General features: G+C 42.9%; 1 protein-coding gene across 2 annotated transcripts in view; it reads left to right on the top strand.

The window, feature by feature from the left end:
- Positions 1-27,497, top strand: part of lars2 (leucyl-tRNA synthetase 2, mitochondrial) — a 61,311-nt gene that overhangs the window by 7,477 nt on the left and 26,337 nt on the right. For both annotated transcript variants that reach the window (XM_088602109.1, XM_088602110.1), the window contains exons 4-12: positions 7,066-7,157; positions 8,320-8,380; positions 9,458-9,547; positions 11,143-11,286; positions 16,671-16,778; positions 20,624-20,783; positions 22,231-22,335; positions 23,021-23,136; positions 25,260-25,543. In XM_088602109.1, coding sequence (XP_088458235.1) covers positions 7,066-7,157; positions 8,320-8,380; positions 9,458-9,547; positions 11,143-11,286; positions 16,671-16,778; positions 20,624-20,783; positions 22,231-22,335; positions 23,021-23,136; positions 25,260-25,543 — 1,160 coding nt within the window. The remainder of the gene's footprint in view (positions 1-7,065; positions 7,158-8,319; positions 8,381-9,457; positions 9,548-11,142; positions 11,287-16,670; positions 16,779-20,623; positions 20,784-22,230; positions 22,336-23,020; positions 23,137-25,259; positions 25,544-27,497) is intronic.

A 27,497-nucleotide genomic window follows, 5' to 3' on the forward strand; every position in this document is an offset into this window, starting at 1 on the left:
AAAAGCCAGAAGAAGAGAAACTTCTCTCTGTGCCATCGCAGTGTGGCCATAATTTGTTCAGAACTGCAGAGGCACGGCTAACGATGTAATTGTGTGTGTGGGTGTGCGTGCACACCTTTCCCTTCGGTTTGTTAGTGCAGAAGTGAACGCAGGAGGTGGCTGTGTGGAGTGCTCAGGTGAGGCTGGAGTAGCAGCCGTGAAGACTGCGTTTAATGAGCTCCTTTCCCCCCAGGGAGCGCGACAGCTCTCTCAGCCATCATTGACCTGCTTTCCAGGGAGGGAGAGGATAGATAGGGGGCATCCAGGTAACCACCAGCCTCTGGCTGAGCAGGCCTGTCCTCTCTGCTGGGCGTGAAGCACATAAACTTCGCCTCCTTATCTTTCTCTCCCTCCCTCCCGGCCTGGATTTTGCTTTGGCTGCAGCCTAATCGGTGCTCGTCTGAGGAGGATATCAGCTCTCCGACTAAACTTGTAAAATTGAGTTTTTCTCTAGTTTCCAAAAGAGGGGCGGGGGGGATTTCTATTGTGGTGTAGATGACCGAATTAGAACGTTGTTTTTTCCAAGAGTCTCTCGGCCAGCTCTGCCGCCCACGTGCTCCCATCTCCAACACGGTATTCCAGGCGCCCGGTCGTGCCAGACAGATAGTGCCAGTTCACACTTGCCTCGTGTTCTGGCTCCAGGCCAAGGTAAAGCCCCCTAACTTTACGCCCCGCTGCTCACCAGATGGGCCAGGCGCGGTCCACGCTGTGTGGGCACGCGGCCACAAGCGCTCGCAGTGTCGGAAGTCCGAGGAAGCGTCTGGAAGCACTTCCCCCGGCTTATGCAACAATACATGTTTGGCAAGAAAAGGGGGCAAGGAGCCACGCCAGAAATGTCAGCGCTTTTTTTTGTTGGAAACGAAGGAGATTCAAATGCGACTGCCGGGTTTGCGTTCCCTTCAAACATCCGTTCGGTCCCCGTCCCGGGAGCCTGTGGTGGTGGGGGGTCGTGGCGGGTCACTCAGCTGACAGGTGCTCTTGAGCCGAGCTGCTTTGGGGTGCCCTGGGGGGCGCCAATGGGGAGAAGAAAGGGGCTGTGCTCTGGCCACGCTGGAGCTGAGGGGCTGCCGCGTGTTCCAGCGCCGGTTTGACGGAGGAGGAGGAGGAGGAGGAAGATGGTGCAGGAAGGGTAGTGCCTGAAGCTCTACTGACCTGACCAGAGGCCCCCCTGACTCTCAGCTCGTGCTCGTCCGGCCCCCTGGAGTTGACCCCACTGTGGGGTTGCGGAGGCTCAGCCTGGGCAGCTGTCTTGAACGTCTCCATCCATTTATTTTTCTGTGCGCCCTGGGCTGAATGGGCTGCTCTGTATGGAAGGTGGTGATTTCCCATTTGATACACTTCTTATAGAGATGGGGGGTAGCAGTGCGCTGAGAAAGGTCCTGAATCACAGGATGCTTAGCACTCCAGTCTTTTGGAAAGGCATTCTTAGAATATTTTCAAGATAATATTATGTTCAAGTAGACTTCGGTTTTAGTATTGGAAAAAGGTCTGAAGCGGGTCTACTCAATGTTTCCCTTCCATGAAAGCATTACACATGACAAAAACTTGGAAAATGATTATGCTGTCAAATGCGTTTATAATCTACTGTAGGGGAGCAAGATGTTTTCTTTCAGAATTTCAAATGAACGCGCTCTTCAGCAGTTCGAGAGAAGGGTAGAGTCATATATTGTGTGCTTTGAGGACGGCAACCTTTCTCGAAACAGTGTGATGTAGAGGACGCCATTTTTAGATTGAAAGAAAAAAGGAAGCTTGAGTTTACGCGTCTCTAATGGCGCTGTTGCTTATCAAAGCATGCAAATGTATCTTTTCTTATTTTTAAGCTAAGAAAAAGTTAAGAACATAGCTGTATGTCGCAGTGGGAGATCCAAGAGAGTCAAGTGTATATTTTATTTTCCCCAAAATTCTCATCCTTTGGTTGAGTCTTGTCATTTAGTACGTCTATTTAATTTTGCTGCAGCGTGTCGGAAGGAGGGGGCTTGTTGCGTGACTCTGCTGCAGGGGTCTTCAGATAAAGTGATAGTTCTTGCTTGAAATGAAATGTGTTCATGTACAGGTGTCATTTGACACCTCGTTCATGGTGAGCCCTTTGCAAGAGTTCAAGAGTTTTACCCCTTGGATAACTGGCTTAAAAAAGGTTTTGTTTATTGCCTGAATGTTATCTTATTTGTCTTATTTAATCTTACTTCTCCACTTGACTGTTGAATTAGACTTTCCTCTATGTTTTGTGATCAATCGATGTAACCTTGTATGCAAAACATTTTTTATTCTGAGTAGGGAAGGACAACGAAGCTGTCCTTCGGCTCAAGAATAGATCAAGCAGATCAAGAATAGTAAGATGCCTTTAACCTTTTATGCTGCAAACTGAGCTGCTGGCTTATTTCCTCTATTTTCATGTATGAAATGTGGTTTGCATATGTACTGTATATCCAGAGTGCATGAAATCACGCTCAGGTCTGAGGCAGAGAATTTGTATTTTAGTGGTAGGACGTGATGTGGAGTGGTTTGTACTGGCATTGTTGCTTTTTTACAGTATGCCCTCATAAATTTTTTATTATTGTTTTTTTAATACATTTTTGGAATAAAAGCTTTTTATCTTAAATGAAAAATCATGCTACATAACACATTAAAATTCAAATGAATTTTCTTCTTGCCCAGTTACTTCTATATCTTAGTTCAATATCTTTCATCTCTATGTTCTTAATTTAAGATTCTTCAAAAATACTTACATTCATTTTTATTGATTCATGGCCATAATGTAATCAGGTTCAGTCTTTTGAGGTCACCTTTATATCACAAACCTGAGGCTCTGTGTGCAGACCAGAGGATGATGAACGAGATATCTATCTGTTTGACCAGAATCTAAACCTTTGCCAACAAGCAAATCAGCAGCTATTGTCAGGTGAGCAGAGATATTCTAGTTCTTTGTAGAGTAGAAGACATGTTTTATTCTGTGTTCTCTTTGCCTCAGTTAATTTCTGCGGGTGCAAGTATTTTGGCCTTATTCCCTGAACCCTATTGTTTATTGTTTTAAGCAGACATGGTGATAAAGAGGAAACGAGTCCCGTTACTTTCAAAAGGCTGACATTTGTTCAGCCAAGGTAGCTGCGATTCATCATTGAAACTGTTTTTGTGTGGCCTTTAAATCATCTTGCAAAGCTTTTGTTTTTCTGCAGTGTCTTGCTCATTATAAAGATCACCGTCATCTGCCTGGCATTCTAATTACAGTACCATACTTTTAAAATAATTTCATGTGCCCTTTAAAATACAATCATGCCAAAGCTGAAAAAAATTGATATTATTTCCTGGAATGCTGTATCCATTTGGCAATGTATTGTGTCAATTCTGATCTGTTCTTAACATTTAAAAGGTCAAATGCCAATCCTTTGCCAAGAAGTTCAAGTATTTATGCTGATCTAGTTTTAACGAGTTTTAACTTTCTGATCTGGTTTTGCAAATAATTTTAATCCAGGCCGGAGTTTTAGGAATGTTTAGATATATAAATGAATCTGTTACAATAACTATAATGTTGAATGTTTCTTATTAGATGTGTTAGTGGACTCTTGTCTTATCCGGCCTGCATTGTTAGCAATCTTCAGAATGGCACTTACTGAAATAATGTAATGAAAGCTTCTGCTGCAAGTAGTTATTCCCAGAGATATACAGAATATTCATATCTTTGAATGGCTGGACTTGAGAGGCTTGGTATTTAAGGAAATGACTTTCTGAAGCAACCGCTGAACCATTTCGCCTGTTATGCAAAGAACAATTACAGAAAGGCAAAATCAGTTTGGGATTTTTCCGACTGGGCATGAAGAACACTTCTTTCAACAGATCGAACGCGGTTGTGAGACACTGTCTTAAGCCGCTGCTGAGCTCTGCTCTCTAATTGGCTAATGAGACATTTCAAACTTCTTCAGCAAATTCCCCATGGCTTTGGAAACTAACAAGAAACGGGCTGTGCTTTGAGAAGGACCGTGGGTATTGCGACAAAGTAATTGCTGGCGGAGTGTGTTTAACTTGCAAATTCCACCCGTCCAGTGAGATACACCTCATTACTGTAAAACATACACACACATATCTACACCTTCCCTTAGAGTAAGCTATACAGTATTTAACAATCAAGGATGCGTGAATGCAGTTCAGATTTGTGAATGTGGATCATTGCCGACCGGTTTATCAGACCAGTTGTGTGTTGTCTTGTCCTGTCCAAAGCTTGTGTTTCTAGATGGACTTTTTAGTCCGTTTCCACACTCTTACTGATTTGTAATGTGACAGCACAGGTACCTCTCCACCTTGTCCTAGAAGAAGGATTCTATTGCGTCTGAAAGTGGGCTGATTTCTGAGTTCAGCATTGTGGCATTATGGTGTTTATATACAGCTTACAGTTATACAAGGGCAATCCATTCTGAACTTTTTTTTTATTGAAATTTTTTTTTTATAGTACAAACAAATCGGGTAACTGTAAAAGTCCCATACGTATAATAGTCTTATTCTTTAAGATGAGTATGAGACAGTTATCTCCGTCTGTTGTCTAGTTCCAAGCATTTATCTCGGAGCGGTATTTTTAATGAGATGAGATTTTGCTAGAAATATAATGCAATGTCAACCGTTATTTAGGCTGAGACAGCAAGTATGTAAAAAGTATGATAGTACGTTCTTAGCTACTCATTTATGTTTCTGTTTTAATGTTTTTTAAGAATTAGCGATGAGAGTATTCAGTTAAAAGGCTACCGTTTGTTATACTGTAGCTGTTCTGGAAATAAAAGAATTTGATCTCATCTCCTAATGCCTACAGCAGCACTGAATTATAAGATCGTTAGCTTTGCTAATACAATATTTAATGTTCTGCTTGCCGAATTAAGTCCTTTACAGTTACCTAGGCTACAGATTTATTCCACATCATCAAAAGCTTTGTTTTTGTTAGAGTCATTGTGCTCAGTATACAGCACTTCCTTCTTAGTCGCTTGCTTCTTAGACTGGATATTTATAACTCAGTTAGCAGAAGAACAATATTTACTGAGATTTCTATGAAATGGCTGCCAGAAAGATAAGGGAAGGAACACAGATACTTCTGAAAAAGACACTGCTATGAACTCCTCTCTGACGTCCATCTCTTTCAAAGTGCCTTAAATTTAGTGCTTGTTAACTTGTTGTTGTCGCCTGTTAAATTGGCACAAAAATTTCTACCAGTTTATAACTTCAAGAAGACCTTGAAGTCTTCACGACCCAGTTGTGTCTTTTAGCTTCAATGTCTTTACTCTGAAACTGAGCTTTCAGTGGATTTACTTGGGCCTGTTAACTAATGATTTCATAAGCTTTATAAAAATGTAATTAATCAGGTTTATGTTAGTTATGGCTAATGTACAACCGGGATTTAAAAAAAAATGCTTACAATTCTATTTGAGTAAAATAGCACAATGCTTAGTAGAGAAGTATATGTAGCAGAGCTCTGTAATTAGTTTTCTGCAAATTTCTAAACCTTGAAGAACATTCTATGTCTGAATCCACAGAGTTTTCTGAGGAGTCAAAACTACTGACACTGACATTTTATAAGTGTTTTGTGCAGTTCTCAGTTTCTTCCTGAATTCCCAGAATTGTTTACTTTAGAAAACCTCTGAAGAAAACTTTAGAAAACTGTCATGGCAGTTTTAAGAAGGCATATTATTTTGTATTCTTCGTGTAAAATAAAACTTGAAAAGGAAAAATTAAAATGTTTAGAAGATGAGGTGAAATGCTTACAATCTTGTCGCTGCTACTAATAAACAAAATTCATCAAGAGATATTATATTCTAGATGTTAATGTCGTAAAAATATCTTAAGAACCACAGTCTTGAGACTTACTCATGAGACAAAGCCTTTTTCCTTAAGCTTAAAAACAATGAAGAAAAAATCTGCTTCTAAACCCAATGACATCAATAAGAAATTAAACACATTTGAACATATTGAGATCTAAACATAGGATCTCCACAGCCTCCTACAGTACATTTACATTACAGGATGAATTAGTTGAACAGTATCCTGCCGCCCCAATGTCCCCATTGAGACGAGTCTGCTGGAAGGGCGAGGTTGTGTGAGGGTGCTGTAGCTCCCACAACTTGACCAGCACAGAGCCGTGCAGTCAGTCACCCATGGGTCGCTGCGAGTGGACTGCTGGAGTGACCAGACTCCCCACTCAGGCCACCTCCCTGGACCCTTGTTATCAGCAGGAATCAGTGCATTCTTCCGCATGTCCGTGCCACGCAAGCTGTCTTTCATTAGCAGCGCAGAACCTTGATTCGTTGCTAAGGAAGGCCTGGTTTTAGTGCTGGTGGTTAATGAACATCGGCGGTGGGCCGTCTTAAAGGCATACGCGCAATGTACGTAAACAAAACAACGTGGTTTTCAAATAGTAGAACATCACCATATTAACAGGACTGGTTTTAAAGGAATATAACCAAAAATTAGAACATCGTATGGCTCCTACACTGAATTGGTTCAGAGGAAGAAACCTTGCTTTGATGTTCTGAGCGCGGACTGTCTTGTTTGACAAACGCGGGGTAGTGGCGTCTTTCTGGTCTGGATCCCTCTTCTCCCTCTCTCCTGAAAGTGGAGGCTTGCCCTGTTTGCTCTGTGTCATCAGATAAACCACTCGGCTCATCTGCGCCGTCTAGTATGTGAATTGGGAGGTTTGAGAATCCTGTGCGATTACCTTACCATAAACCTGCCCAATTCTGTCTTCCCACACCATTCTCACACAGTGGCGGGCATGCGTCGTATTCAGTGCATGTCCTTTAAGATTTTATAGTTGTGAGCACCCCTTATTTTTTCCTAACGTGTGTGTAATTGCACTTGAACCTTTTTTGAATGAGGACCACAGTGTGGATGTTGGGTTGGACAGAAAAGTTCGATTTCTTTTTGCGAAATGTTCAGGAAATACAAATTTGAAGTGGGCCGGAGCTGTGAAACCTGTTTGCTGAAGCGGAGTGGTTAATCTCGGGGTGGGAGGCGGTCCGTGTCGTTAGTAAGAGGTGTGTGGTGTGACTGCAGGTGCTGAACCCCATGGGCTGGGATGCTTTTGGACTCCCAGCCGAAAATGCGGCTATAGAGCGCGGACTTGACCCGGAGGAGTGGACTAAAAGGTAATTCAGGCTTTTCCTCACATTGGAACCCAGGAGGGATTAAAAAAGACAGTACAGTGCACCCACTATTATATGGTAGATAATATATATATATACTATATGAATGCTTTCTGTATCTTTTGTCAAATTATTTTAACAATTGCAATCAACACGGTCATTAAAAAGTGTTCCTGTACCTTTTTTATACAAGCTCTTTATTTCATGTTCCAAAAATATCCTGTAGAAGATTTGCTGAAGGTCACAGAACACAAACGACACCCATCATAAGCAACTGACCTACCCCTATGGGGCATCACTGATATGCCTGAATTTTCAGCCTGTGTAGTTTTTAGTTTTATTATTCGTGCATTTCCCTGTAATTGTCGGGAAAATCCGATATTTATGATTTTACAGAGAAAATTTCCCTTCAGCAGGTTTGGTCAGTGATAGTGACGTCCATTAAACCAAAGATTACTGTGGTTCCTAAAGTGCAAAGTTTCATTAGTATTTAGGTGAAAATGGTTCTTGAACGTCTTTTGGTGTCCTTCTTGAATGTCACTCTGATGCAGTTACTTATCTTTCCTTATTCGCCTGCTGCTTTGGAAACGTCCTCTTCAGATTTTAACTCACTCAAGAAACCTGTAGATGGGTAGGTGCTCTGTGAGCACATGGCTCAGCCCCTTGACTCCTAATTAAGCCGGTCGGTGGAGGCTGACGCTCTGCAGGAAAAGAGCTGGTCTCGCCTGCGCCCCCTCTGTAACGGCTGGGGAGTGAGACGATTCCTTCCTTCGCCGTCCTGCGTTAATTCAGAGGCCAGCGCCAGAGTGGGCACCGCACCCTGGTCAGGGCAGCAGTGCTGGGCCTGAGGGCACTCTCAGCCTGACAGCGTTTCTCTCTCCAGGCCCAGCAGACAGTGAAGAACCCCACCACCCTGCTCTTTCTGGAACCTGGGATTTTTAAAATCTCCTAGCAGCAAGAAAAACATCTTTGTTAAACCCCAAACTGTCTAGTTTACTGTACGTGCAATGTCGTTAGCACCCCAGACTTTATTGAAAGATTTGGAACTGTCAAGACTGTCAAGAACTGTAAAGGATTTATTTATCACACGAACTGTTTTAAGTGAAGTAGAAGGAGCCTGGGGGGTCAAGACAAATTGGGGAAACTGCTGTTTTCTCTTTTCCAGTAATATTGAGCACATGAGGGAGCAGCTGGACAGTCTCGGGCTCTGTTTCGACTGGGACAGGGTGAGTGGGGACCCCTTTTCAATCACACCTGCAGCCCCCCTGCCCCCTTCCCTTAATCACGTTTGAAAGTGAGACAGCTATGTCTGAGGAGGTAGCATTCGGTAGGCTTAAGTCCCAAGAACAGTTTTGTGTGCTTTGTTTTCTTTGAGAGCTTCGCCGTTTCTTGGCAGCAGATTCACCACCGTGTACCCCGATTTAAAAATGCCTGGTTCATAAATTAGTGCCATCACGATGTTATTTTACAGCGTCATTTATTTCAAATTCTAATTTTAACACTAATTCGACCATGTGTTGCATTTCCATTCCAGAGTCCTTCATAGGAGCTTCCCTTTATTACGTGTATTCTAATATCAGTATAATTGTAGTTCATTACCTGTTTAATTTTAGAATAACATTTTTCCTTTTAATTGGGAATTTTCCTGTGGTTACCTTCTCTCGCAAAAGGGATGAATTGAAGCTCTTGCCTTGCTTGGCACTGTCTGCAGTCTTAGCTGTTTGTGCTGCCATGGGAAGATGAAGGCCAACTATTTCCTGGCATTCATTGTGGGAAAACCACTGAAACCACGGTCCCAAATAGAAAACGTTCTGATAATCACGATGGTTTTAAGCGCGTGTTAATTGTTTTGATCCAAACGTTACGCACGTGTTTAAAGTGTGCTACAGGCAACTGATCCATTTTTCTGCTCTGTTTATAAATTACTAAGATGTGCGAAGTGTTCTACGTGGGTGAGTCTAGTTTGGTTTGGCCAGGGAGAGAATCACTGAGTTGCTGTAGTTGCTGAGCAGGACTCAGGAAAGTTGATACTTTTTCCAGCTCTCCTGAGATAAGAGATTTTCTGAAGTAAACGTGTCTCGGTGGTTATTCTGAACTTATAATTTTTTCCTCCCACCTGTTCTAATTTATTGGTGTGAAATCTAAATCCTGAGGGAACAAAGTGAAAATGGAAGCTCTTATCCCTCCTCTTCTCTACTTTTTACTGCTCCTTAAGGAGAACGTGTTGTTTAGTTCTTCCGTCAGCAGGCGAACTCTCTGAGATACAAACCCTCTGCTCATTCCCCGTCTGTCTTTCTCCACAGGAAGTCACGACTTGCCAGCCTGATTACTATAAGTGGACACAGTACCTGTTTGTCAAGCTGTATGAGGCAGGGCTGGCCTACCAGAAAGAGGTGAGTGACCCTGCTGTGTTATGAGTCTGTGTCAAAGTACTTCTGTTTACTTACAGCTGCAAGGATTAATTGGCAAGTTAATTGCCTAATTTCTTGCAGAAATTGGAAATTATACAATATTGTCATTATCATCGAAACCAAATCATTTTAATTTCTATGAAATTAACCCAATTTTCTGTTTCTGCCTTGTCCCAGTAAAATAAACCACTCTCATACATGGACATTGACAGTGTAAAAGCAGTGAGCTGTAAAGGTGGTGTTGGAATCGTTTGTCACATTAAAGGCCTTGTTCTGAGACGAAGTGCATGAAATACTGTTGATGGTTAATACACCTTTATGGTGTCTGTGTAATGCTCAGGAGACGTTGACGCATGTCTCTGTGTCATCTGACAAGCCGGAGACACCGGAGACAACTTTAAAGGCCCTGGTTGTATGATGCTCTGCCACGACATGGCAAATTGCCTCAGTTTACTTTGTGGTAAATCGCCACTAGAGAATTTTTCTGGTTCTTTTTCTTCTTACCACTGTTCGTCTGCAACCCATTTTCCTTCGGTTACACTGACATTTTTTTTTGTCAGCACCTGGATGAATGTATTTAAGTCAGTTTGAACAGAAGGGCTCAGAAAGGTGTGTTTTTGTGTGTTTCTGAAATAAAGCCAGTCAGATGGAAAGCTTTCTTCCGCTTGATTACTTTAATTTATCATTAAAACATCAAGCTCTGACTGTTCAGGCATTCCCCTGACTAAAGTTTTGAATAAATCAAATACTTGTAATCCACTTGATTGTTGATATTCTGTTTTCGTATGATATTTTCCCAAATCATATTCAATAAAAGCTTAGTACTGCCTACTTACAGGATGGGATGTAGCGCTTACCTGTTAAAGTCAGAATTTAAAAGTGTTGGATCCTACATATTAAAAAAAAAAAACTGCCGCGGTTCTTCGATTCAAGGTTCCAGAAGGCAGAGTTAAGTGTTACGTAGGCCATGTGTATGTCTTCACCAGTTAAACTTTGCAGCAAAATTCATGTGAGATGTCGCATTGGGTGTATAGAGAATATCCACTGATCTCTTCTTGTCACAGTCCCCCATTCTGAGTGCCTCCAGCTTTATTTTAAGAGTCTCTCATTTTTGTACAAACTACATAAATATTGCATGCAAATCTTAACATGAACAGGCCCCATTCATTATTGAAGATTTGAGCTGCAATTGGCAGCAAAGAGTGCTTCCAAAGTGCACCACGAAGCCTCTGACAAGGCTCAGTTCCTAAATTCTTCCTGTAAATTTTAGTTGCATATGCATTTTGAACTGTGTGGTGACCTAGTGCGAGAGGTGCCGTCTCGTCACTGGTTCATTCCAAAATGACATTTATTGAAACGGGTGGGAAAAATGCTTCCAGGAAAGACCACAAGCTGCGAGATTCCTTGGAACATAACGTCGATGGGCAAGATGTTATGTTAAAAAATACTGGCCACAGACCAGAACCGATTGTTGTTGAGGTTGACTGTGTGGGAAGGGTGGATGGTCACAAGCACTTTGCTGTGTGTTGGACTGATGACATGCCCCTGCCTTCCCCCCCGCCCTGTGGCTTGTGCAGGCCCTAGTGAACTGGGACCCTGTGGATCAGACGGTGCTGGCGGACGAGCAGGTGGATGAACATGGCCGCTCCTGGCGCTCGGGAGCCGTGGTGGAACAGAAGCTGCTGAAGCAGTGGTTCATCAAAACCACCAGCTACGCCAAGGTGGGTCAGAGCTGTCCGCGGATCGGAGCACAGGGGGCTGGCAGAGCTTGAGCAAAGCGGATCGCCTCGTCAGCCGCAGCGTTCAAGCTGACCTGTCTCTAATTCGACTTCCTTTCAGTTGTTTGTAGGTGCAAACACGCGTTTGGTGTGCGCACATGGCTGATTGCATGACATTTCGAGGGGGGGTTAAGTGCCCACTGTTTGTCTGGTGTCAGTCAGGGCTGTTAAGGAAAGCTACAGTAGTCTGGTTTGGGGAGCAGCGTGGCGGAGCACAGATTTTGACCTGTCCTTTCCAGGGACCCATTAATCTTGAGTACTTCCCATAGGAGTGAGAACTCGTGGAGGTCAAAGAATGATTATACGGATCGAGATCAGCCTTCATGGAATCGATATCTCAGTGACACCCTCTCATTAGACTCCATTGGAGAAATAAGGATTTTTCTTTACGGTGTGATCAAATAACAGATCTTTAACTGTAGTCTCCTGTGCTCACATATTGATTATCACTCAGTGTCGGTACAAATTTGTTAATTGAGCATTGAATCCAATAGCATTTATTTCTTTTTTAACGCCTTTCTGTATGTAACCTGTGATTAAATTCATCTTCGTATATACTGTATATATATTAAGATATATGAAGGTACTGTGTCTTATATTGGTTTCGAATTCTTGATGCAGGTTAAAACATTATTTATGGGTCAAGGCCACATGACCGGCAAGGTTAGACTGAATTTGAAGCCATGTGATCTGAGAAATTGTTTATTTACTACTGTTACTAGAAGTCTGCTGCATGAGTTCAGCTCAAACCCAAAACGAAATTAACTCAGATGCAGTCAACTGTGACAGTGTACTAATTCTTGCCAGAACATCCTCCTCCTCCTCCTCTTAAAATATTAACCTGCTGGGTCATTGGTTCCCTGCTGAATGCTCAGACATCCACTTGTGCAGTGTGCCAGTAACCACAGTAATTCTCTCAGTTCTGTCCCTCTCTCCGATTATAAATATGAATGACTTGTGTTGACAAAGCCATGACTCAACTGTTTCAAAGATTACAGTCCCTAAGAGTGGACCCATGTTTGAGAAATAGTTTACTTTATCGTATTTACTTTTTTGTAAATTTAGTGTAAATTGTGTTTTGGGTTAAAAAACACATTGTGAACCATTTTCAGATTATTTGCCTTTCCCCTTTTATTGGTGTGGTAGAGGGTGATCATTTATCATAACCCTCAAGGTTAAACAATGTACAGTGAGAGATATGGCTAAATCAAAGCCTTATTGATTTCCTGGTGTTAGTGCTTTGAAGTTCACGCAGATGATGACAAAATTAAGTGATTCCAGCAGCAAGAGCTTGTCATGTTAGTCTCTTTGAGAGATCACTTGTAATTAAGGTACTTTGTTGTTTGCAAAACACCCGTTTTTGATTGAACAATGCACAAATGATGGTTGCAGTTTGTATTTTGAATTTTAAAATATGAGAATATCTCTGCATCAGTTAAAAGATGGGGATTCTTTGAGTATGTGCTGGGAAGACATTGTACTGATGACATAATTTAGGTTTTATTTCCATATCTGAGCATGAGAATATTCATGTAATTTAGCAGAACTCTTGTGCTGGCTTAAATTAATGCATGAGGAGTTTATTTCCATTTACCCCTGTTGAAATGTTCCAAAAGTGCAGTTAGTTAATTATGTTAATTAACATTATTCTTCATTCTTATTGTGTTGAATTATATAATAGGCTTAATGATGGTGGTGGTGTTGGATATTTTTAACAGCAAAGGTGTAAAAAAAAAAAAAAAACAGTTTTAGCTGCACTGTTAGATTATCCAGAGTTTTGAAGGCAGATTTTCCCATTTGTCTTTAGTATTGCATTAACTCAAAGAGAAGAAAAGGTTCCTTAGATTGGAACCTAATTGAGATTACAGAAAAGAGCATAATTTATGAAAATTAGCAAGCGTGAAGGAAAAGATACAGATGGAAAGGCTGAATGTTTCGTGTCTGTATAGACACCAACATCTTTCAGTGTTTAAAAGTCTGGCTTCTAAACCTGTGTATATGTAATGCTACAGGAAGGAACCAAAACATGATGGACATCAAGGGATAAGATTTCTTAGGAACTTGGCCCACCTTGCCTGTTTGGTAGTCGGTAGCTCAGCTAAGTCAAGCCTTTTCTGGAGAGAAGCTGAGGTATCGATGTCTAACAGTGACTGTGTGTAGTTTCAAGCTTCCACAGCCCTTTCGTGAGGAATCTATGGAGGAACTGGGATGGCTGAGCTGGAACAGAGTTTAAAGAGCAGGCGTGGAGGAGCGCTCCACCCCTGGTGGGGTTTCACTCCCACTTCAGGCGACAGACTTGAGCCACATTCCCGAGAACACCCTCAAAGACACATCCAGATGTAGCAGTCAGAGCACAACCTGAGCTGCTCTGGGAACAAACAGGAATGCATGAGTTTTCCTCAATTCTGTTTTATTCATGAGGAGAAGGGGGGATAAATATGCGGGGAACGATAATTCCATAGAGGGAGGATGGTTTTAATTGTGATTCAAGGATCCTCTGACAAATTTTTATCTCGTGTCATTTAGTTCCGTGATAGATGTGCTTCACCCGTTCTGTCATCATTGTTCAATTTGTTACGGTTTAGAGTATCGATGTTCAAAACTAAAACCTCTCCATTTCTGAAATGCTGTGTCCGTCCTCTCCCATATGATACGTACTGATAAACTATTCAGGTTGTCGGAGTGCTTCAGATGCCTCATCTAAATATTTCCATTACAGCACTTCGGGCATGTCATTTATTTATGTGAAGCAGGAAGTTTGTAATTTGGGGCTTGTAGAGCCGTCTGTGAGCAGTGACAGGGGATCGCTGTCATTACCAGTTTAATGGAGTGGGTTGTTCTGCACAGAATAGGCCTAATTGGATTAGAAAATTGAATTCACTGGGCTTCGCTGCCGAAGTGTTGATGCGCAGTTGTTTGCGGTGTATTTCTATACAGAAGAAGTCGTGAGGATGCAGATGCTGGTTAAATCCACCAGCCCAGAGGAGAATGGCTCGAGAGCTCGAGGTGACTGCGCTGGCACTGGTGTGCAGCAAGCTCCGGTGCAATATACCGACAACTGGCTGTTGGTGGTCATGGTCTAGGTTAAAGATCCAAGATTGGAATCGTTCTGGGTTTCAGATTTTTTAGGTCCAGTTTGTGATTTAAGGGCTCATGACTGGCAGGTAGAGGGTTCGAGTCCCTGCTGCAGGCAGTGCTGCTGTACCCCTGAGTGAGGTGCTGTACCCCAGTGGTTCCAGTCCGCCCAGCTGTGTCCCAGGGGGAGTCAGGCGCTCACTAGCCGGCCTCATGCTACAGTACGCCTTACTCTTTGTGATTTATCAGGTTAGCTCAAGTCAGAATTAAGCCTGCGGAAGGGATCAGAATAACAATTAAAGTGATTAAGAAAGCTGGCAGCATGAAAGTGCGTTGCGTTTAACATCGAAAATAAGACATGAAGATGGGAGCCGAAGAATGTGACCTCTGACCAGATCATATAAGACACCCCCTTCCCCTTATCCAGACCGTGTTTGAGGACTGTGGTAGCAGAAATCATCATAATAATTCATTGCGTTTATGAAGCTCTTTTCATTCCCGAAGAATCTCCGAGCCCTTTCCGTACCGGAGGGGACCCCCGTCTCCCGGCACTGAAGAGCGGCTCCCACTGGGGCAACGCGAGGCACCCCCACAGCACAGCGGGCCGGGGGGAGGAGAGAGAATCTGCTTCCCTATCTGAATTCAGCTTTTGCTTACATTTCCTAGAGCTTCAAATGCTGAGCTGTGTCCTCGGAGCTGGTGGGAAACAGGCTAAAAAAGGAATTAGTAGAGGTTTTTCAGCAAGGAACTAACCTCTGCTTGTTTCTATACATTTTTTAATCACGTGTTTGATTAGTAGTTTGATACGAACAGGTACAAGTTCTGTTTTTATTTTCAAAGTACTCCTTATTTCTATAGTAGTAAAACTAGAATTTATTTTATTCTGGTTGCTGTCATTTATGTTCCCAAACAGCCACGCCTGCTGCATTTCTCCCCAGATAAACCACTTGAGTATCGCTAGAAACGAAGGAGTTTGAGCAACAGAAAACAGCAGCTTGTTGAAAATGGGATTGACCGCTAAGCTTGTCTAAAGTTGTTATTAAGTATTAAACGGTGTTTAATCAGAAGAGACATCTGAGAAATTTTCAAAATTGGGCATGAAGTCGCAGCACCTTCCAGGCAAGCAGCGCTGTCATGCTTTCTGGTCCTTGTTAAGTTGAGCCCTCATCTGTATGCAGCTACAGCGTCAGTGTTGGAGGAATTGGCCCTCCTTGTGTTGGTGCTGTTGGGTTCACACACCATAAGGAGGGATCTCATGCCAGAAGGGGTAATGGAATGTGATGGAGAGAGACAGAGACATCAAATGGCGTTTTTCAGCTTTTCAGAACAGCTCAATTCAGGGAGGAGATCACAGCTGCTTGCTCCCCGGGATTTCATGCTGTTGATATTGTACACGCGCTTGTAAATGAAGTACAGGAGTTCGCTGGATAGACTGAAACCATGATCTGTCACGCATTTGTTATGTGTTGAAAGGCTTCTTCCTCCATTTCATTAAGCTTTTTTTTTTTTTGGTGGGGGGGGTAGATTCCAGCTGCCGGTTTCGGCTTTGCTCCCATAAAACTTTTTTAACATCTTATTGCGTATCGAGAACTTACTTCTGTTGCTTCCTCAGGGTTGTGTTTTTATCCAGATCCCCCTCTGGTGTCTCCACAAGAGTCTAATGGAGGAACTGCTATAGCCGGCTGCTATAATTCGTTTTCTCCAGGCAATTAGTGGATTTTGTTGTTGTGTGCTAGAAGTGCAGTGTGAAAGTGATGTGCACTTTTTTTCCCTGTGTTTTTGTCTTATTGTGGCAGATTGCACCCACAGCACTCTGAAGGCCTGAGTGGGCTTATGCTTTAGCTTGAGATGAAGAGCCCAGTTTGTGGGAATTACACTCACTGCAGCTGAGACAATATACTATAATATCTGTGTCTGAAAATGTGAATCAAAACCTCGTCAAGAACGTTAGCCAGCCAAGCTAAACTGGCATGCCGGCTGACGCAGTGACGTTACGGAGACTGAGACTTTAAAGATGTGGAGACTGTGTCGATCTGGAGCCTGACCTGCCCTTCCACAGTTCGCCCTGTTTGGTTTGAGTCGTTCAGACAGCTCCTTCAGATTCTTTTTGTGGCTACGGCTGCGATGCATGAAATCCAAGTGGTAGGTACCGTTCACCCAAACGGAGAACGCGTTCTCTCGCTCCGAACGTATTCTTTATCGAGTACTGTCTAACGGAGAGGAATGTGATGTCTCTCTGTTGTGTTCAACAGCCTCTTCTGGACGCGCTGGCTGAGCTTCCCGAGTGGTATGGTGTCAAAGCAATGCAAGCCAATTGGATTGGGGACTGCACAGGATGCTACTTTGATTTCCGCTTAAAGGTGGGATTTTACCATTACCTTTTAAATTCATTTTACATTCATCTTTAGCCTTCAAGGGGTGAAAGCCTGTAGTGGAATTTTTTGTTCTTTCTCCTTTTGAACCCTTTGCGTTTCCAGGCCCTGTAGTGTTTGGCAGCACACTAGATCGGGACAGATAAGCCATCACAGTTGTGACATAAACTGTGCGTCCACCAAGCTGGCCCGCTGACAACCCGTGTTCAACACCTCTGTCAGAATCATCTTAGGAATCGCGGCACTGATTGAATTGAAACTTGGCAAGTTTCAGCAGTCACAGACGCTTATTTTTTAGAAAAAAATGGCACCCAAAAATTGCACAAGGGGTCATAAATTGTTTAGAGAAACGCTGCCAGTCATGCAGACTGCTCCTACACACTTATTCCTATATGATCGATACCAACAGGATCTGTAAAAATGGGATTCCTAAACCAAAATGGCTGCCTCATCACCATGTTGTAAGGCAGCCAAGTAGATTTCATTCTGTTCCTCACATATACTGTAGCAGGGACACCTTTATGCCCACAACGCATCAGGTAATGAATATGAAATGTTCCCCGTATTATTGACTGGTGTTCTTCAGAAAGGACTTTAACAATGGGCTCCAGACTTTGCGAAGTAATTTGAACAATGCTCAGATTTTCCGGCTGCCATTTTGATGTTAATCCCATATCTGTCCCTTCCTCTCAACTGATTTTATGCAAAAACTGTTTGGCCTATAAGCTACAAACTTGGTAGGTGTCGTTTATGTGACAGTGCAGCTCATACAGCTTTTAGTCACGGTGCCATCTTTTATTAGATTATTTCTCCCTTCTGGTCAATTAATTAATCGATTAAAACTGCTTCCCATTTAGAATTTAACTGTATTTGCTTTGTATTTGATTTATTAAATGCTGCCCTCTAGTGCCTTCTGTATTGTGTTCACATCATAAAATTGTTGAAGTTTTGGTTAAGTAAATTCAAGTATCACCTGATTATGGGATTAATAATAATATACAGTAGATGATCGATTATTTAGCGACCATAAATCTGGCTTCCAACAATTTTCGATAGTCATTGGCCTGATCCAGTTCAAGTACATCACACAGTATCTAAAACAAGATATTATTTCTCATTAAACAGGTAATGCACTAAATATAATGTGATGTACTTTTCATTAAACAGGCTAAAGTAACATGTCCACAATAGCACTGCTATTAACTGTAAATACTAGTCTGTTTGTGTGTTTTAAGTCCATGTTTTATAACATTTATGTGCAGGAAACAAATTCAAGACACTTAAACATAAACACAACTCTGCAAGCAGTCCTTAGTGACTATAAATCAGAAATAACGTGATAAAAACAACAACTTCAGTGGGGCTGCTTCAGGATATTTGATACATTTTACCAAATTCAGACAAAACGTCTTTTGTTTGGGATACAAATCAAGAAACAGATGTTCTATTAACTGTATAAAAATGCCTGTTTCCAGTGGTTTAAATCTGATGATACACATGTGGCACCTGTTTTTCTGTGTATACCACTGACCAGCACAGGTATTGGGGAAAATATATTGGACTTTGTTCAGAGGACTTGTAGAGTCTAGGTAGATATGAGTCCCAAGGTTGCTGTGTATAATTAATTTTGTCTGATTCTAATAGAACAGTAAAAAAATCATTTTAAATGCTTGCTGCAGATTCTCCAACAGGAGCTGTGCAAGTGCACGTGGATCCTGGTTACCAGCTCTGTCTCATGACGCCTTACAGTATGTCTCACTGTGCCCTACTTTCTGCTCCGTCAAGATGTGAGCCAGATAAAGGTCACTGTCTGATGGAGGCACAGGGATTGTGTCCTTTTTTATTATCCTTGTAGACGCTCTTGTAGTGCTGGGGGTTGTATGATTATTGTAGTCAGGGGATTGCTGCGCCAGCTGTTGGCTGTCTGACACCTCCTGTAGCTACCAGCAAAACATCCCCCCCCCCCCCAAATGGAGCTGTTCGGCAAAAAAAGCAAATCACAGTGCTCGGCAAAAGAATTTGGGGTTTTAGTTCTTTGATTTTTGCCTCCTGTGATTCAAGTATGTCTAGGGCTATAGTAGTATGTGTAAGTAACAATGATGGCGGGCTGAAGGTAGAAATTTGAAGCCCACTCCCATAGCTGTTGTCCAGAGCTACTGTAGGAAACCCACACTCTCAGGTAGGTTCCTTTATGAGAAAGGTGCTGTGAGTTTATTGTGTTTGCATACAGGAGTTGGTGAGCCACAGGTGCAACAGGCAATTAAAAAGTCCCAGCTGGAACTTTTCCCATTTACTGTATATAGACACGCAGTTACAAAAACAAGCACAAAAAGGAATAGTTAACATATTTGAGCAGTAAAGTATAAAGCAAAGATATCGCAGGACAAAGACAGCTTATTTACAGCTCCAGACATCCACTCCCTACTATTCCTTGAACTTTATTTTTAAGTCCAGCGCAATTTCAGTGACGCATAACCTTATCTTCTGCTCCTGTTACTTCTCAGGCAGTTTTTCTGCCCAGGAAGCTAAGAGCTACAATGTGCTCTTAACCCTTTCCCTCACTGCACAGGTTGGTGTTCAGAGGGCTGTGTGATAGCAGTCCTCTAAGAACACTGCAGGACACCTAGCAACATCAAGGAAACCCCTTCAAAGCAACTACTGTATCAGTGAGCTCTACAATTTCATAAGGAAGAGCTGGCTCGTGCCATGAAAGAAAAGAAGGTTTTTCAGTTTGCAGTCTCTCTTCTTCTGGGATGACTTGCGGTTCGCTCACAATCTTAAAGGAAAGATGAATTTCAGCTTCCTGTAGCCATTGCGTTTCCAGCACTGCCACCCTCTTGTTTTTCCATCTTTTTCTGGTTTTACGGTTGAACCAGTTCAACTGAAGAGTGCTGGGCTGTTGTATTCAAATTAAAATTAGGTGGTGTCAGACGTTTTATTTAAGTGGGTCTGTGTGAAAATGTCAAAGCTAATTTTATCTTATATACAATAAATAAACTCATAGCAGAAAGAAGTGTTTTATATTTTATACATAATATGAGTTTTTAAAAAAAGGATTAGTAAAGTAGCTTTTGGACCAAGTTAGTGTGTGCTATCCAGTGATCACGCTGAAAAATGTCTGTGCTTATATTTCAACCTGCTTTCAAGTTCTGTCTAAATCACATCTCACTATATGCAGTTTTAGAAACTGATAAATTGGAAACATGAAGCGACCTGTCTGTGGAGAAATATTAAGACTAATGAGGAAGATAGTCCTCTGTTGAGCTGCTGTGAAGATTTAAATTGGCATGTATGAGCATAATTAATAACTGTAGATGTACATCAGAAGATTATCTTGAGTATGTTTTTGTTGAAACCAATTTCCGTGAAAGTTACGTGGTATCATTTTTAAAAATTTTAATTGAGTGTTGACATGATTTCAGGATCATTAGCCACAGTCCTTATAATTTATTTTTGAAGACTGAAGTGTTACATTTGAGCAATTTAAAGGGCCTATTATAGGCACAGCTGTAAACAATGATTCACGTTTATTCATTTAAAAAAAAGACTAATCCAATTCCTTGACCTGTCACTTCATTTCACTTCAACTCATCACAGCGACACTTTGTTGTCTCAAGGTTATTATGTTGTTTGTGTTTATGTAAATCCAGCTGTTTTTCCCAAATTAGTTAGGCATAATTGATCAGCTGACAGGGTTTCAAACTACAGTTAATCATGGATGCTAAGTGACACCTAGTAAGCACCATAGGAGGCCCTCGTTATGTGTTTCCCAGCAGTATGGCTGGTGCTGTCTTGGGGTGGCTCTGTGGCTCTGAAGCTCACCCTGTTTCCAGGTGGATGGAGAGGAGACGGGCGAGACGCTGGCCGCCTACACCTCCACACCTGAGGCCGTGTACGGAGCTGCCTTCCTCTCCATCCTGCCCTCTCACCGCCTGCTTCACGGCTCGAGCCCTGTGAGGCCTGCCCTCCAGGAGGCACATGTGCCAGGGGAGGGTGAGTGGAATGCTGATCGCGCCGCGTGCTGTTCTCTCCCACAACCGCATCCCTCTCTCAACTTCCACACAAACACACGCATTTGAGTCAGAAAAGTGAAAAAGAATCTTGACCGGTTGGGCGAGCTGGTAGTTACACGGTCTCTCTGGTCATCTGTCATTCACCGCCGGTTACCATGGGAATGAACTGGACAGGAGCCTTGCACCACCTGGAGACAGTTGTCCACCATGCCCGCCTGAGGTGGTGCGAGACTCCTGCTGATTTAATTCCCACGGTAACCGGCGGTCCTGCCTCTCATTGACTGTGACGAGCACGACAAAAACCTTTGAAAATCAGCCTGCAAGTCGCTGGGTTCCTGAAAGAGAAAACATACTCAGTTTGATGGTGCTCTTGGAATAGTCAAAGGCCGTTCATAAATTGAAATGAAAACATAGTAGAAATGTATCTGTCTTGTGGTTGGAGGTCCCAAGGAAAGCCCTATGTAGTTCACCATTGTTCATCATTATCACAGAAGATCGTTATGATCTCCTTTTTCTCGAGTAATCTGTGTGTATTCACCCTTCATTTCCAATATTAAAATAGCCAAAAGTTAATCTAGGAGTGAAAGTAATGTCGAATTCTGTTTTACTCTTTCAGTTTCACTGTGTAGTCAAATAGTGGGCAAGATGTGATGTAATGATCCATTCCATCTCTGAGTCTAGTATTTTGGTTCAGGGCTCATGTGACCCATTTTCCTTTATTCAGACAGCTCCCTTAATTTCTTTCCCCATGGAGTAATAAGCACCTTTATGTATTTGACATTTTGCTTATTAAAACTGCCCTTATTTACCAAAGTGGAGCACAGCTACAGGATTAGTGCTGATTATATATCCACAAACCTCTTTAAACCTTTATTTATTAGCAAACTGGATAAAAAAGTATGTTGCCTCATGATCTAAAGGCGGTGAGACCCGAATTATTAAAAGGACAAAACTACCATGTGAATTCAGGTGTTTATCTGATGCGAGTCAACGCATCTTCATTTCTGTAGAACAAGTGAAAGGGCTTGCCTGACAGACGACACTGGGGCCAGAGAAGTGAATCCCTGCTCACTGGTTACAGAATTCTGCCTCCATTTACAGCAAAATGATTTCATTTTACCTCAGCCTTCAGACAGCCCTGTCGGCCTCGGCTGTGATTACAAAGCAGAGACTTCAGCCTAGTGAAGGACAACATCCTTTGCTGCATTTATTTTCACTTCAGCTACTTCAGCTCTCTGCTACGTCTGTGTTTTCTTGCTGCCTTTGTGTGTTTTAATTGGGGGTCCTGTGGGGCTCTTTCAAATGTGTGATCCTTCATAATGAAGAATGGGGGATGGTTACGCAAATTAATGAAACAGGAGCCACAGACTTGCTCTGTTTTTGTGTGTGTGTGTTTTTGTCTGAGTTGTAATTCGTGATCCCTGCAGACTGCCTGACCTCAATCACTGCAGTGAATCTGTTCACTGGTCAGGAGATCCCCCTTGTTATCTCCGCTAAGCCAGAGTTCGAAGGTCACCTGGATACCATCATAGGTAAGGAGGCGATTGGTCCTATTAATTTCCTGTACGTCAGGCCCGGATTCTGTACCAGACTTTTAATAAATGAAAGGCACTTCTCTTGTTTCTGGGTCTAAGAGTACACTGTGTCTTTTAGGGCTTTTCTCTCATAGTTAAATTAACTTTGCTTTAGTGTTAAAATGAGCATACAATTGTTCTCTTATGGCAATAAGGGATCTTGTATCCCTTCAGGTATTGTTACGATGTAAAGACAGAACCTGTTTATAACCTGTTGACCCTGACAAGGTGGAATTCCATTAGCAGCTTTCTACGAAATTCCTTGAGGGGCCTGTTTTGCATTCGTGCAGTCTGTTCATTCAGATCAAGAACGAGAGAATGTAAGCAAAAAATGATAAATTCTTTTGTATTTGATAAGGCAGGTGTGTCTGACTCGGCACATAGGTCAGACGCAAGCCCTGTAGCTGGGCTTAATGTGAAAGGTGTGGAATGTCTTTGTTGGGTTTGGTGCTGTGGTTTTTATTTTCAGTCTGGGGCACCTCATTCCACTTTAACGTGAGTCGATTGTAGGGGAGCGTTTCGTCCCGGTGGCTAAAACAGAAGAGTTCAGCTGTTGTATCGGGAGTATTCCTCAGAGATGAAGGTTGCGTAGAATCTGTCCCTGTTCACCAACTGCCCATCTGTTCCCTCTCTGTCCTGGCAGGCATTCCTGACACCAGTGTGGAGGACTCGGCAGTAGCCAGGGCTCTGGGACTGACCGCTGTCACTGTGCTGGAGACACAGCCAGACGGCACACAGACGTTGCTTCACTCTGGGGAGGTCCGTGTGTTTCGGAGCCCGAACCGCCTCTCTCCTCTCGTTACCCCAAGTCCGCTTAACAGGGGCACGTGGGAAATCCCTGGACGTTTCCCCTTCTGCGCTTTCCCCCCAAGAAGCTGTGTTTATCCTCCTGTATCGGTGGACGGGGGATTCGTGATGGGTTCGGTTTTAGCTTGGGGGATGAATAACTAAAGAAAAACATCCGACAAAGCAAATGGAACCACTGAAATCAAGCCTGTAGAATCTAAAGCAAGCCGTTTCAGGAAACAAAGAGGATAGATGTGGAATCGGTACCCATGGCAACAGTTTAGATATATACTTGTTGAAGCCAAGAACAAATTAATTCCAGGAATAAGTAATTCAAAAGCTAGAGAGTAGTGGCCAAAATAGTTACGTAAGGTTAGAAACAAGAGGAGTCCCTTTGACCCATGTAGCCGGTTTGGTTGCAGTAGCTGATTGATCCAGGACGGATGTTTCCTGAAAGAACTTGTAACTTGTACTATGGTTATTCTGATTACTCCGAATTTTTAAATAACATCTGACGTACAGTAGGGTGATTCATAAGATTAGCTCTCTGAACAGATCACTTTCCCCTCCTTTTGAATTCAGTCTAATCAATTGCACAATTCAATTCATTGGTCTTCTAAAAAGCTACAGAGAAAGCATTTTTATTATCATTTATTATATACGTATTTAATGATTTCCGATCATTTAGAATTATTTTAAAGCATTAGTTGCAAAACTAGAAGATGAATTGTGTGCTCTACAGAACAGGGTGAATAAACGAGGCAGCATACAGAACCTTTAATCTCCTGTCGGGTTAATCTGATAATGTGTACAGAAATGATGGTTTGACGTAGCTTGACTGGGCTGTCATCCGAGAGGAGTGTCAGTTACCAGCAGTGCCCTTGAGGACTGAGTTGTCACCTGGAAGAGGAATGAGACACTCGGGTCTGAGGTTTAGTAAACTGTGGAATTTTGAAGACTGGTAACTCGACATAGTCCCATGGAAGTTGTGGTTCACTGACAGTGTCTGGGGTTGTTAACAAGCTGTGAGATTTGATTTGGGTGGTACTGAATGATTTTGAAGCTGTATCAGGCCATGGTGATGTTGCAGGGAGCTTCTGTGTGGACGGGATTTTTGAGTAAGAAGACATGGTATGAGTAGTTAAAAGCCAAGGGTGAGTTTTGGAAAATGAATCTGTTTGCCAATGAAACACAATAGAGGGGAGAGTGGACAGAGTGAAGAGGACCATGTGCGGTACATGTAGGTCCCATCAGCCCTTCTGCTTCCCTGAATTTTTCGCTAGTTTATTATTTTTAATTTAATAAACACATCAGTCCAGTTCGGCATCGTGCTGCTGTTTTGATCCAGGTGAACCAGACACAGGCCCATGAAGGTTAGTGTCAGGTCTCGGTTTGCTGTGGAATACTGTATATATATACTAGCCATGCATTATGTTTTCTGTAAAAGGCAATAAAACATTTCACTGAATCTGTGAAACTAGTGTCCTGATAGTTCAAACACATTACGACACCAAATGCACCGAGTGAAGCAGGTAGTTAGGAACTCTTCATTTTGCCTTAATAAAGGCCTCTGAATTATTTAAGCTTTCCCTACGCAAAAGCATAAAACGAATCAAAGAATTATTGTGGATCAATGAAAGGTTTTATTGAAGTCAGTTCTAGAAATTCATTAAGTGTGCCTGTTCCTGTTGGCGGTGTGTGGTTTGTTTTACTGATTCTTCTTTATAAGTGGCCCTGTGAAGAAATGAGCGCAGGGGGAAATCTCAGTCTCGTGGTTTCTAGCTGCTCTGCAGTTTTGAAGGAGGGAGAGCCCATTAATGTCTTCTCGTTTGAAACAGCAATAACGCCTGTCACAGTTACTATTACTGCTTGTCTTTGTAATGAGAGTGCAGGTTTACTCTTGGGGCAACAGATCCCTCGAGGTTTTGGAGCCAAGTGGTTATGTACGCCGCTCACAAGCGGAGCACAGAATGCAATCACACAAAAAGCACTGTAGGTCCATGATAAATTCACCAGACAATGCTGAAGAAGTGTCGTTTTGCTTTCCCTTTCCACCAAAAACCGCTACAATCTGCGATAAACCTGCTCCCCTCTAGTTCACAGGCCTCAACACGGCCGATGCCTTCAGCGCCATTACACAGCGGGCTAGAGAGCGAGATGTCGGCGGCCACCTCAGCAGTTCCAAGCTCAGGGATTGGCTGATCTCGCGTCAGCGGTCCTGGGGCACGCCCATTCCCATCATCCACTGCCAGTCCTGCGGGCCCGTGCCTGTGCCGGCGGAGGAGCTGCCCGTCCTGCTGCCCAAGCTGAGCTCCCTCACTGGCAAGGGAGCCTCCCCTCTGGAGTCGGCCCTGCAGTGGGTCCACTGCCGCTGCCCACGGTGAGTACCTGCTCATCTCCGCTCAGCGCCCTTGAAGAACAAAGCGGCTTTGTTTAGGGACCGTGCTACAGTACGTCTCGAGCTGCTTTCCTGGTTTGGGTTTCCGGACCAGTTGCACTTTTGCACTGTGGTCCCTCGGGTGACGTCACCTCGGTAGTTATTGTGGTACTGTACCTCCACGACGAGCATCTAAAAGAATGACTTAATTTGTCACTTGGTTTTGCAAGCGGGTGTCTTTTGTTTCTCTCGGGCACGGGAAGGAGTTCTGAAGCATGTGTATCAGTCCTTTCGCTGTAGTTACGAAGAAAACCCAAAGTTTCGTACCGCAGGTGGAACGTACTGTTTTTTTTTTGGGTGAAGGGAGCTGTGGGTTAATGTGAAGAACATTCACTCCAGCATCTCTGGGGATGTCAGGCTCTAGAGGCAGAGTCTCCCGGGAGGCCAGGCTGGCAGCCACTCGCAGCGCACAGCACAGGGAAGTCTCTGGAGCATGATATTGAATCTGCCTGGTTTCCAGGAGCAGATAATTTGTGTAGTAATCAGTCTTCGATTTGTGATGCATCATCGGCTGTAACGATGACTACCTTTGCCCTGCCGGTCTCCTCTTACTGTTTTGGAAGAGTGAAACACGGCACATCAGGATGGTAACCAGGAGTAAGAGTTGCCAGATACTAATCTTTCTTGTTTTTATAGCTGTAAAAGATCACTTGGTTAGTTGCTTACTGGCTCTAAAACGTACATCTCTGTCTGAGACTCTTCTCCAAAATTCACAGTTAAAGTTCTGTCCATCACTCGCTTGGTCAGTCAGTTCCCTCCTTCCCTCTGTACCTCTGGTTCTGCTGTCTCACTCCAGATATTGACTGACCCTATGAGCCTCTGCTTCCTAGTTTTTAGACTGTCACCCGACCAGTTGGTGAAAGACAGCATGTCATTCCCCACAGCTACCTGGGGAATGCATTTCACAGAACAGCTGTAATTTTTTCTAACCTACCACCTTCTCATGTTTGGAGTCCATCACAGATGGCAGGGATACAGAAAAAATAAGACTGTTTTCCCCCTTTGTCCAAGAACTGGAAGAGTTCACGCTCTTGAGAAAAGCAGGTCCTGTGTGGTTTCCATATCTGGCCCAGCAAGACTTCAGATGGAAAGACCTTGCCAGATATATTTCACAGTTGCTCTTCTGGAGTCTGTGACAAGCCTTAGGTATACAGTATATTTTCAGATTTCTTTGCTACGCCTGATAGACAGTTCCTTCTGCGTTCTGACATCCAGATGTATTCATTTGGCTGGGGGTTCTGTGCTGCATTTGCATTTTATATTATGCAGTCCAGTGACAGTCAGGGTAGCGACACGCCTGTACAGGAGTGAGGAGATCTCTGAGGGAAGTGGGCGGTCCGTTCTGGTTTTCTCCATGTCACTTAATGTCATCTATACTGTAGATAGCAGTTATATAGGATTATGTCAGTGTGGCACTCTTTCGTGTGCTGTTATTTCTCATTAGGACCTGAGACCTTTGGAATCTTGAGTTAAACAAGTAAAAATAATTTTAACTTTGCTTTCCCAAATTCCCAATGCTGCTGGTTGAATACTTTTGTCTTGGTATTGAGATTTATTCCCCTATACATGCGATCAAAGCAAACAATTGTAATAATATTTTGACAGGGCACTGGGATAGATTGCATGCTAGAATTTTAAAATTCATATGCTAAGGGAATCGGCTGCATATTAAAGTTGCAGTTCTGCAATATGACAAAGATCTGTGGGAGGCCTGACTGCCAAATTTCGATGCTATTTCTACTCCTTTGTTTTGCATGCGCTTCTTGGTTAAATCCTGGAACTTCGGTATTTGGCATCAGCTTGAAGAAACCCAATCTCTCTGTATAGACTTCAGGGTTTAATTTATATTAGTGATCCCCTTAGACTCTGTAGATTGCATCTTCGTGCTATAATTACA

This window comes from Lepisosteus platostomus, chromosome 12, assembly GCF_059453375.1.
Source record: "Lepisosteus platostomus isolate fLepPlt1 chromosome 12, fLepPlt1.hap1, whole genome shotgun sequence".
Lineage (NCBI taxonomy): Eukaryota > Metazoa > Chordata > Actinopteri > Semionotiformes > Lepisosteidae > Lepisosteus > Lepisosteus platostomus.